This window comes from Squalius cephalus, assembly GCF_949319135.1.
Source record: "Squalius cephalus genome assembly, chromosome: 24".
Classification (NCBI taxonomy): domain Eukaryota; kingdom Metazoa; phylum Chordata; class Actinopteri; order Cypriniformes; family Leuciscidae; genus Squalius; species Squalius cephalus.
In genome coordinates, this window is record NC_137145.1 from 6,827,148 (window position 1) to 6,840,306 (window position 13,159).

Here is a 13,159-nt window from a genome sequence, read left to right on the forward strand (position 1 = left end):
TGAAATACTTTTCCATTGAAAGCATACTGTGTGAGGAAAAAAAAAATATATATATAATGTTGAATATAATGTATAATAATGCAATACGGGAATATTTGTGGTTCTGATAATAAAAAAATATTATTATTTTAATAATAATAAAGAGTGACAAGTCATTTTTTTTCAGCAAATTTTACGTCTTTTTACATTAAAGATTCATTTTATTAGAATTTATAGGGACATGTCTAAAGTATAACATGTCTAAAGCTTCAAGCTTTTCATTTTATTGTCTATTAATAACATGCATAACTTTAGTAGTAAGTTAGAATGTATGGCAGTAGAAAGATTAGTAGTCAAACCTACAGCAAGTGTGTCTGGGCAGATAATTTAATGTGTAAAATGTAACTTTAAAATAAGATCTGAGATATTCTCTTTTAAGAAAAGATTATTGGATTCATTTAATTCAAAACTGTATAAATCAGTTTAATCCCATCTATGAATATTTAACTAGTAGGTGGGTTGACGTCAGATGTCACGTTGAATGGGTGTCTCTGCGCTTTCTGCAAGTATATATATAACAGTCATGTCAGTAATGAGCTCCAGGAGGCCAAACTGACAAGCATCCTCGTACAGATTTGGAATAGTTCTCTGATGAAGCACAGAGTCTACTCAAAAGTGAGCTATCCTGAATATGTCTAACTGGGGCGCAACAAACACGGAAAATGAAACATTCCAATACTGCTTTCCGAACAACAATTTGTCTTGTACCAAAAATGTAAAACCTGGATTCGAATACATTATTGTGTACATATTCATTTCTACAATATCAGTGTTCACTGTGTTTCTGAACCTGCTGGTGATCATCTCCATCGCTCACTTCAAGCAGCTCCACAGTCCAACCAATGTGCTGATCTTTTCTCTGGCAGTGGCTGATCTGATTGTGGGACTGATTCTTATGCCAGTGCAGGGTATCAAATTGATTGAGCCGTGCTGGTACTTTGGAGAAATATTTTGCTCGATATTTCCTTATATTTTCTATGTGGTTGTATCAGCATCTCTTGGTAATTTGATTATTATATCTGTGGATCGTTACATTGCTGTGAATAACCCTTTGCGATATCCATCAAAGGTAAATATTAACAGAGCAGTTTTTTGTATTGTTGTAAACTGGGTATTTTCCTGCATATATTCTTTTTTTCTTTTGTACGAGACTCTACTCTATCCAGAGAAAAACCATATGTGTATTGGAGAATGTATACTTACTATTAAGTTGGGATATATCATAACAGATGTCTTAGTTACTTTAGTGACACCTTGTTGTTTAATAATTACTTTATATCTGAAAATCTGTGTCATAGCAATACATCAAGCAAAGCGTATAAATTCACTCACAGAAAAAAAGGCCATGTCAGAAAAAAAGTCTGCAAGAACCTTAGGGGTTGTTGTAATAATTTATCTTCTTTGTTGGATACCATATTATATAGCTGCTCTTACTCTTGGTCAAGACACAGGTGACTCCTTTGTAATTAATACAATGTATTGGATTTTATGCATGAATTCATGCATGAATCCACTTATTTATGCAATGTTTTATAGATGGTTTCGAATATCAGCAAAATACATTTTGACTCTGAAAATATTCAAGCCTTCATCAGAATACTTCAACCTATTCATGGAAGAGAAATGATCTCTTACTGTTGCATTACTAAGCACATATAAAGGGTATAGTTTACCCCAAAATGAAAATGATGTAATCTATTCACTCCCATATTGTTCCAAAACTGTATAACTTTTTCTTATGTGGAATATAAAACATTTTGAGAAATATCTCAGCATTCTTTCAAATATAATTTGTGTTCTACATCAGAAAGAAATGCGTACAGGTTTAGAACAATATGAGGCTGAGTAAAGGATGACATTTTTGAGTAAATTATCCCTATATATAATCTGTTTCCAAATAAAGTAGTGTGATCTTCATTTTTACAAGATAGTATGTATCAATCTTTGTGTAGCTTGCATGGTTTTAAAATGACACCATATCAGTCTCCATTTGTTCTCTTTAATTCCTTCAAATGACTAAGATCATCTAAAGAACTTATTTTATAAGAATTTACAAACTCAGAGTGGAAAACTGATGCAATCACAAATCTTGTTTAGACATGAAGAAAAATACTGCTAGTGTTAAAACATAGGCCTACTAAGTAGGCCTACTGTTGAAAAAAATATGATGAGAAAAAATAACTGCTCGATTATTAATATCAATGTTAATATCAATGGGTAACTGGGGGGGGCTAACTGGGGGGGGGGGCCAGGCAGGGGCCACTTGTGCTTTTAGGGGGCACACCTTTAACATTCATCTTAACCTATTTTCAGTATTATTTCAAGTCATTTTTCACCATGTCATGCATGACTGCAATCTCTAGAAAAAGCTAATAAATAATATTAGCTAAGCTAATAAAACAATTTCAATTCAAATGAATGTTTCATTATGTTTAATTGTAGTGTGATATAATGATAAATAATAACACATTTTTAGCATCTAAGCACATCTAGGCACTTTTTTACACCTGGGGTGGGCGATATGGCAATAATATCACAATTTTTTTTTTTTTTTTCAGAAAAAATCACGATTTTATCATGATTCTTTTTCATATTGGTTTTACTATTTTGCATGTGACTGAGCATTACAGCCAAACTAATGTCCCTATTTTAAAAACAAAGCCTTATAGCAAAATATAGGTAACAAAATATAAAATAAAAAAGAATGGCAGACATTTAGGTCAAAGTGGCGAAGATGAAATCTTTGTCACTATTTTCTTTATTAAAAATTAAGAACAGAGATACATATTACACATACACAACTTAATATACAAATGAAATAAACAGTGCTTTATTTTTTCAGCTATAGGTGTATTTAACAGTAGAATTGAAGAAAGTAATTAAATGGACAAATATGAAAATAAAACACAACAGACTTAAAGTTGTCAGTCAAGAGCAGTGAATGATTTCCTCTGTGTGTTTTGTTGTTTTATTAACATTAACGGCATAGTTCTCCCCCCAAAAAGTCATAATTTACTCTCTTAAGTTGTTTTAAACCTGAATAAGTTTCTTTCTTCTGTTGAAAATAAACGTTATTTGAAAGAATGTCAGTAACCAAACAGTTGATGTACCCCTGTGACTTCCATAGTATATTTTTTTCCTACTATATATGTTAATGGGGACCAGCAACTGTTTGGTTTTGGGTGAACTATCTCTTTAAGAACAAGCGGCAGCATGTTTATTATTAGGGCTACTGTCTCTTTAAGAACTGCACGCGACGCGTCTAATATACACGCATATATGACAAGCAGATTTTAATTAATTTTCTCTGTTTGCTTTCACTTTAGACATAACCAACTTGTTTATGTAAACATTGAACAAGTTGGTTATTGAACATATTTGACAGTATTAGCGCAATATAAGACTCAAAAGATAACTTTTAGTCCAGTAAGGCTTTTAGTGCATATGCGCGTCGAGTGTACGCGCTCAGTAAAGCGCATATTTGAACAGCGCATCAGCAGCGAATGACATGTTTAACCGGCAAGGCTTTAAAGCACATGCAAATAATGAACTTTTGTGAACTGCAGTGTCCCGTTCCTCTGCGTTAACATTTGATGTGAATATACGTCGTGCTGCAGTGTAGCCTATAGATGAAGGCGCCGCAACTGATAAAATGCGCAGTTGTAAGACTTTCCCTCTCTGCCGTGCGTGCGCGCGCTATCGGTTGGACGACAGTCTCTGTCTCGCATGCGTGCTCGCTCTAGGTTCTGGGAGATTTTTAACTAATTTGCGCCATAACTAGTGGTCCATCCAGTAGTTAAGAGCCTGAATTGTTTATAGTAATTCTGAAATTTAGTGCACATGAGTGAAAAAAAAATACAGCACAGAAGAATGTCTATTTTTGCGTGAGATTTCTTTGTTGAGCGTGAGAGCGTGAGATTGAGGCTGAATGCGTGACTGTCACGCGAGATGCGTGAGAGTTGGCAACCCAGCTTTGGGTCTATTTGCATATTTCAGTCTGTTCAGTTGTCAATAGCTTTTTTTTGGTATAACAGAAACAGTGCTCATAGTAGGCTATAGCCTAAAACGTGTTTAGTTTTCTCAAGAAAAAGACGAGCCAACGTGCAAACAATCCTTTCTGCAATACAAACCTTTCTGCTCTCTACCAGGTATGCATATACAGTTATTACTTACATTTATATTGATTTATTCTTAATATATATTTGAAGTGCTGCGTTTCTGTTGGCCCCAAATGATTTCATTTGATCTATCCTTTTTTTTTACATTTATTTTGTCAGATGTTTACTACTTTTTCACAGGTTTGCCACACTGTTTGTTTATATTGATTTTGTTTAACTTTTTTTTTATTTTGAATAAACAGTCACATGGGTAATTTGCATGAAATTTCAAGCAGTGTGACATGTTATACTACTATCCGTAGTTGGCATGAAATTTCAAGTGGTGTCACATGCTATACTAGCCTACTTCTAAATGGATTTTAAACTAGGGAGGCACCGATATGAACATTTCGGCCGATACCGATAATCGATAATTCACGAGTTCACACTTACAAATAAGTCAGATAGAATAAATGCGTATTTGGCGTGCTGTCCGAGGAGAGGGCTCCGGGCTCGGTATTTGGCCCGAACCCAGAGTACTCCCCCCGTATTCCTGGCTGTGAAGAACAAGCCAAGAGTGAGGAGTCGGGGTGGTGGAGGGATGCTGAAAACTGTCAAGGAAGTTAGGTGAGTTGACAGTGAATATATATGCTTCCTCTCATGCTGATAGGGTAGACATGGTAATTGTTTGATGAGTTGATTGATTGATTGATTGCTTGATTATTTGAACGTGCTCCTCCCGAACTTTGTTAATAAAACATCATTTCACGAGTTCACACTTACAAATAAGTCAGATAGAATAAATGCGTATTTGGCGTGCTGTCCGAGGAGAGGGCTCCGGGCTCGGTATTTGGCCCGAACCCAGAGTACTCCCCCCAAAAGCTGCAAATAAATGCCGGACAGCCACCAGAATGATGTTGATGTTGATGACCCCCCAAAAACTTGCAGAGTGCAAAGCTTAAGGTATCAGAAGTGGGAAAGGGTTAGTCGCTGGAAGGCTTCTTGTAACATCGGATGGGAGTTGGTTGTCATGACGTTGGATGGTTGTGCCTCTCCGGTAGTAGGCTAGGGATGGTACGTAATGTACTTTTGCGGAAGAGAATGGTATAACCGCTGCAGTGTGATGGAGCAAGTGTGATGAGAATTAGTTCCTACAGGAGCGGAGGAGATGACACTGCTGCGGCAGTGGATCAAACTTGATTTCGACTTGCTTTCCAACTATCTGATGCAGAAGGATGGAGAATTGAGTACTTGTGGGAACGGAAGAGGAAACACTGCTGCGGCAGTGAAAGCGAGTTGGATGGAGAAACGGAGCTCCTGCGGGAGCGGAGGAGATGACACTGCTGCGGCAATGTACCAAACTTGCTTTTCAACTTGCTTTTAAATATCCAAAACAATTTGGACATAGAACTGAGCTCCTGCGGGAGTGGAGTAGATGAAGCTGCTGCGGCAGTGGAGCAAGTTTGGACGGAGTAACAGAGCTCCTGCGGGAGCGGAGTAGATGACACTGCTGCGGCAGTGGACCAAACTTGCTTTCAACTTGCTTTTAAATATCCAAAACAATTTGACATAGAATTGAGCTCCTGCGGGAGTGGTGTAGATGACACTGCTGCGGCAGTAGAGCAAGTTTGGATGGAGTAACGGAGCTCCTGCGGGAGCGGAGTAGATGACACTGCTGCGGCAGTGGATCAAACTTGCTTTTCAACTTGCTTTTAAATATCCAAAACAATTTTGGACATAGAACTGAGCTCCTGCGGGAGCGGAGTAGATGACACTGCTGCGGCAGTGGAGCAAGTTTGGATGGAGTAACGGAGCTCCTGCGGGAGCGGAGTAGCTGACACTGCTGCGGCAGTGGACCAAAGCTTGCTTTTAAATATCCAAAACAATTTTGGATATAGAACTGAGCTCCTGCGGGAGCGGAGTAGATGACACTGCTGCGGCAGTGGAGCAAGTTTGGACGGAGTAACGAAGCTCCAGAGGGAGCGGAGTAGCTGACACTGCTGCGGCAGTGGACCAAGCTTGCTTTCTTAAATATCCAAACTATTTTGGACGGAGTAACGGAGCTGGCTGCGGGAGCGGACTAGATGACACTGCTGCGGCAGTGGACCAAACTTGCTTTCTTAAATATCCAATCTATTTTGGACGGAGTAACGGAGCTGGCTGCGGGAGCGGAGTAGATGACACTGCTGCGGCAGTAGAGCAAGTTTGGATGGAGTGACGGAACTTCTGCGGGAGTGGAGTAGGTTAGCTGTAGTAGACTTGGTTGACTTGCTTTTAACTGTCCGATGAGCCAGTTGGGTGGAGAATGGGCTCCTGTTGGAAGAGATGATGCTGCTGTTGTGGTGTTGGAAACAACTTGCTTTCAAACTGTGATCCAAAAGGTGAGTGGGACAGAGATCTGAGCTCCTGCTGGAGCGGAAAATAGCACTGCTGTTGCAGTAAAGCGAGTTAGGATGGGGAACGTGGCTCCTGCAGGAGTGGTGGTCTGTAGGGTTGGGTGTATGAGAAGTTGTCAAAGAATTAATGAGGGTTCGTTGGGCTTCTTTGATATGGAAGCGATTTGAGCGGATGTAACTCGAAAGCCTCCGCTGACCAGTGGCCAAGTGCTTGGATCTGCTGCTGAGAGAGGCCTTTTTTGGGCAGCTGTTGCTGCGCCTATGCAAAATGAATGGCTGGAAAAGTGGTCTTCTGGGATGCCTGAATGGAGCAAAATTTGATCTGTCTTACTTTGCTTTATGGAGTAGGAGATGGTTTCATTGTCTAGCACTGATAGATCTGTGATTGTGGGGTGGACTTTTGGGTTAAAGCTGGAAGTGATGGTGAGTTCTGAGCATCTGAGGAAACTGAAAAAAGCCACTATGAACATTGCGTCCAGTGTGCGGGCAGTGTTGGTAGAGTGGTAGCCTTGGCGGAGGGTGGAGATGCATAGTAAGTATGTCTAACGTTATTGGTTGTCTGGCATCTGGGCGAGTAGGTTGGGTTATGAGGTTAATTGCTCATGGAAGAGATGGGTTTTCATTTGTCTTTGAATGTTGCCAGGGATTCTGCATTCCGGATGAGGGTGGGGAGAGCATTCCACCAGCATGGAACTGTGAATGATAATGTTCTGGAAAGTGATTTTGTGTCTCTCTGTGATGGAACCACGAGACGTCCCTCGTTGATCGACCGTAGGCTTCTGGTAGGGATGTAGGCTTGTAGGAGTGAGTAAAAGTAGGAGGGAGCTGAGCCTGTGATAGATCTGTAAGCAAGCGTCAATGCCTTGAACTTGATGCGAGAGGTAGCCAGTGCAGAGAGATGAACAGAGGAGTGACGTGGGCCCTTTGGGCTCGTTGAAGACAAGACGAGCTGCAGCGTTCTGAATCCTTTGTAGATGTTTAGTTGCACATGATGGAGGTCCAGCTAGAAGAGCATTGCAGTTCTTGATGCTGTTGAGATAGGATATGAATGAAGTGATGGCGAGCAGAGAAATTGGGAAAAGGCAGGTTGTATGGGAAGTGGAAAGACTTATAAAGCTTCCATGCGGTTAAGTAGGATTGTAGGGTGCTGGGTGAAACGGCTTGAAGAATGGAATTAAGAGAGGCGTCAAGAAGTGGTTTCAATGGGTGGTTAATGTGGATATCAGCTCTGAAGTGAGGTACTGAGGTTGGGAATGGGTCCGTGTCTGGTGCCAGCAACCTGAATTTCTGGAAAGCAAAACGTGACCCGGGAACATGTTTTGCAGTTATGATGAACTGATCGCAGGCTGCAATCCAAATGAGGCATCTTAGGAGAGGCATTACTGCAGGGGAAATTTGAGCGGCCTTGTTGATGCAATGCACGGATGCTTCGTTGTTGCAGTGTACTATGATGCTGTTAGAGGACCATTCTTTACCCCACAGGAAAGCTGCTTCCACTAAAGGATACAACTCGAACAGCGCTGAGGATGTTAATGACTGCGGTGAGTCTAACAGCTGGGCGGGCCATGTAAACTTGAACCAACGGCCTTGGTAGAATCCCCCGAAACCGATAGAGGGAGCTGCGTCGGTGAACAGTTGGATATCCACAGGGAGAGAAATCAGATTTTTTATAGAAAAAGGTCAGGCCATTCAATTATTTAAGGAAGGTTAGACAGAAACTAAGCTCCTGCGGGAGCCAATGGTCACATCACTGCTGCGGCAGTGGAGAACATTAGCTAGAGAAACTGAGCTCCTGCAGGAGCGTGAGGAGCAGGGACGTGCAGTCAGGGTAGGCAGGGTAGGCAGTGCCTCACCAAAGGAAATGTTGACATTACATTTATTAATTCCAAGAACTTTATTAATTCACCACATTATTAATTGCATTTATTTTATTCCAAATATAAATTTTTGTAACAAAAATGTTCAGGAATACACACATAATATACTAATTTTGCCATTGTTTGCTCCTAAAACCATTGTTTCATGCAGGAAATTCAAAGCCATGGCCATTGAGGCAGAGGTTAGCAGTGCCTCTTCGGTCCATAGAACGTAGTTTACGTAGGTTTGCGCATGCGCAGTCAGTTCTCATGCTGTCTTGAATGATCAACATTGAGGCAGAGACCGAGCTTGCTTCATGTCACGTGACCCACTCGCTCTCGGGCTTGGCAACCGACGTCACTGCGCAGTGCATTCTGGGACGTAAACAAGAGTGCGCCGCCATTTTGTGAGGCCACATCGGGCTAGATTTAAAACAATCACTTACTACACGAAACAATGTTGAAAAGTCGATTAAAAGAACGAAATGTACTATACAGAGACAAACTTCTACCTGACGCAAGAAAACGGTACATGGAAAAGATGTAATTGATCGGAAATATGAATATGGACCCCGACGATTTACCTCCTCTGACATTTCCAGATATTTTTGTTTATTTAGTCTGTGGTGTGAGTGCTTATTCCGAGGCTCAGTTTCGTAATTATAAATCTATGGAAGCCCACGTTCAGTTCACAAATGGCTGGGTTCATGACTTGGAAGCCTACAAACCGCCGAGTTGTGAAAACACTGTTGTTCGTACAAAGGTGCGTATCATCTTGCTTACCTAGTTGTGATTAGTAAAACTCCTGACTACCTACTATAGTGTTTTGTCCTCTGTAGTGGACATTATGTTTTAGCGATTTTTCTGAGACATTACATGTCCTGTACAGAGCACATTCAGGGCTTTTCAGAGATAAGTTACCAAATGATTGTATGTTTCACCATGACAACTGCGTGTCGGTGTGTGCGCGTAACGCAGTTTGTAGGAGCGAATAAGCTGTTTTTGTACTTTAAAGCTGTACTGCTGACACAATGTTTTCTGACTGTAGCCTATTCAAATCCTGGTGCGCCGTCACCAGACCAATAGTGTGTGTGTGTGTGTGTGTGGCTGTCTGTGCGCGTTTGCGCATTTTGAAGGAGTGACTAGGCTGGTTGTCGGTTCGCTGACACCGCGCCGCCTCCCTCTCTTACTGTGTCCCGCACAAAACATTTGTTTGTTGTATAAGTCATAAGATAGATGTGTCCATTAATTTGATTATTAGATTTGATTGTGCATTAGCCTCACATATGACTGACTTTGCTGTATGCAGGCAGCGATGTGATGATGCCTGATATTGAACTTGGGTTGCTGAATGAATATATGAACATATATGCCACATTGATAGGTCACAGCCTACCCATGACAAGATTTCACCGCACGTTACTGGTGAGGAGACATCACTGCTGCGGCAGTGAAATCAATGTTAGCCAGAGAAACTGGACTCCAGTGGGAGCAGAATGGACTGCTGTGACAGTGAAGTTTAACCAGAGGAACGGCAGAGACGGAGCTGCTGTGGGAGCGGAGGAGATGACACTGCTGTGGCAATGTGAGAAGCAAATGGGATCCTACGGGAAAGGTGGATATGGTGAGCTTGTAGGTTTAGAGTTTAGAGGGCAGCCTTGCAGGATTATGCACATCTGAAGTTTAAGTGGCCGAGCGAAGATAGTAGTTCGCGTTTAGGACAGTTTAAAATGTCTGAGAAGGTGGATGAAACCAGAAATATCCTTTGCAGTGCAGTGCAGCCTGGAAATGAACTGTATCCAAGTTAATGCCCAGAATTCAATGGATGTGGCTAGACCCATGGTTTATCCTGGGTGACTGGAATCCAAAGCTCACCAGAACCGTGTGGGGCTGAGAGATCGATTGCTAAATTATTTTTATTTTATTTATTTTGAATGAATACATTAGAAGCCTAAATGGTTTATAACCTGATTTGATAACGCATCGATTTGATACTGTAATTGTTGTTTGATAATCAAACAGCAAAGTACAATCTGATTTAGATGATCGTTTGTTCCTTTATCTGTTGCTGGTTCATTTATTTAGTCAAGTTCAAAATAGACTCACTTATTGTAAAAGACAAAGAGCTTTCATAGAATTTTGCGCCTTGAATTTATCCAATTGTGTTTTAAAAATCACTAAGGACTGCAAACTTTGCCGTGGAAACACACTGCTTGTGTGTATTTTATCTAAAAATTTCTCTTCATTTCTATGGGTCACATTACCTGCCGATTTTGTTCGTTCTTAATCAGATTTTTTCAATGGTGAAGCTGTGGTTTTAAATTACTTTAAAATAAAATACAGCTGTGCTATAACGAAGTTTCGAAGCGATTTTGTAGATAAATTGCAAGACAACGTTAACGATATAATGATTCTGTGTGCTTACAATCTAATGTGCGATCGAGCTACTGTTTGTACGTGATAGTTTAAGCCACAAGGAAGCAGCGCGTTAATGACGTCAAATAATTTGAACAGAAACCGTTTAAAACGTGTATTCCCCCGATCAAAATGAATATCCAGATGGCATAACTGTGCTTGAGACTCGACTGAAGCGATGCGAAATTTAACCAGAGACAAAAATGAGAAGGTTTTGAGCTGAGCACTCACGGAGTCGAGCCAGCGGGTCTAGAGTGTGAGCTGGCCGGCCGGGACTGAATCTGCGGCGCGGCTTACTGAGGGCCTGCTGCGGCGGCCTGGTCTTGGAGGAAGACCCGTTTGTTCGTGTGAAGAGGGCGGCATTGCCCGAGACGCGAGCGTGGTGCTCGGCGGGCCTTATAGTCCATTTCTCTATTGCAGGAAATATTGAATGGTCCGGTTTAGAGCAATGCGCGGAAGGAAATCGCGGATGTTTCGCCCATGGTGGTGAGGACCCGTTTGTTTGGCCTGACGCCCGCGAGATAACACCAGAGGATTGCGGCAAAGATTCCTGAAGGACGAAAGATTCTTCATTGGACGGGAGAGCTCATTTCGGAAATGATAGGAAGGTAGGGCGAGGCCAAATGCTGAAAACTGTCAAGGAAGTTAGGTGAGTTGACAGAGTGAATATATATATATATGCTTCCTCTCATGCTGATAGGGTAGACATGGTAATTGTTTGATGAGTTGATTGATTGATTGATTGATTGCTTGATTATTTGAACGTGCTCCTCCCGAACTTTGTTAATAAAACATCATTTCTTTACATTTGAAAGCCGATAACCGATACATTGGCCGATAAATCTAAATCCAAATTTGTATATAATTTTTGAGAGCCTGATTACAAAAACAGAAGTCTCACCAGAAAAAGCCATGTCCCAAGCACACAATATAATTTTATGTAGCCTATATGACATACTTTAACTGTATTTTCCTTTTTGAAGTGATTCTAATCATAGGCTACTTTAAGCAATTCAAAACCATCATGGCGAACAGTGCGCATCTGAAGTGCACATGCACATTACGTGTTCAGTCTAAAGGTACACGCGTTTGAATATGTGTGCAGGCGTGTAGTCCTTCTTTACAAACCAACCCTCAACAAACTACTTGTCTGGCCTTAAAATTTTTTTTATTGCTTCCGCGTACCCACGTGAACCGTTTTATCTGTACAAAGGTGAAGGGAAGAAGGCCTTTACAGGGTAGAGACTAGTAATTGAGGTGCCTAGGGTGTCTGGAAAACCACTGGACGACATATATACACTCGTCACTGCCCTGAAGCGCGATTCAGCCTTTTAATTTCAACCGACCATTGGTCTGTCTCATTCTTCATCGAGCAAGGATATGAGAGAATTGCGTTTAATTTTCCTCAGCTAAATAAGATACGTAATTATTCAAACACAACCTACAACTTCCTTGTCTAATGTGAAATTTATTTGTTCAGTCTAACTAATGCTGGGTACACACCAAAAGATTTTTTACATCTTATAAGATTTTCAAAATGTGATAGACCACAAACATGAGGACAAAAAATCCTAGATTTAAGCGTTTTGCTCCTATAGTGTGTGGTGTGCCATGATGTGACAAAGACAGCACACCACACACAAACTGATTTTCAACCAGATTCTCGACTGTGAACACAGGAAATCTCGCAAAATCTCGCGAGACTTCAGAATAAGCATGTCGGATGATATGCAAGAAGAAATTATGATGATAGTGTTTGGAATGATTTTCACAGAAAATTCACATTAAAAAAACAAAAAACAAAAAACAAAAAACAAAACATTGTACCCACCATTATATATAACCTTTACAGAAATATATTCATTCTTTATTGTCTTAATTTATTCTTTATTGTATTTATTTTCTCTTTAGAAAAAGTTAGCCTATTTAATCCCTCACTGAACCCTTATAACACTCAGCTTCCTGCATATGTGCGTGTGCGTGTGTGTGTGTGTGTGAGAATGACCGTCTTCCATCATCTCACTTTCTGATTGGATATTGTTTCATTTCACGTGATAATCTCCAGAACGTGCGCGCGTTTGTCCTCGGGGTTCCCCCCACACATCAGGATTTCTGATCGTAAATATTAAACATGTTTAATATTTACGATTCGCGATCGGGGCGGCTCCGACGTTCTTCCGAGCAGGTTCGGACACTCTTAACACACCTCACACCAAGGGAAAATCTGATAAGATAATCTGTTGAACCATCAAGATAATCGGGACATAGCTAGGATTGTCGGAAGGGGGGAAATCGGCCCAAAATCAGCCCGATTATCTTTTGGTGTGTACCCAGCATTATGCCTGGCTCACACTAC

General features: G+C 40.9%; 1 protein-coding gene across 1 annotated transcript; it reads left to right on the forward strand.

The window, feature by feature from the left end:
• Nucleotides 1-670: 670 nt before the first annotated feature.
• LOC307152646 (trace amine-associated receptor 13c) lies at nt 671-1,666 on the forward strand (the record flags this gene model as incomplete). The annotated part of the gene is made up of 1 exon (XM_079861466.1): nt 671-1,666. The coding sequence occupies one exon, from the start codon at nt 671-673 to the stop codon at nt 1,664-1,666; it is 996 nt and encodes a 331-aa protein (XP_079717592.1).
• Between the last annotated feature and the right edge of the window lie 11,493 nt (nt 1,667-13,159).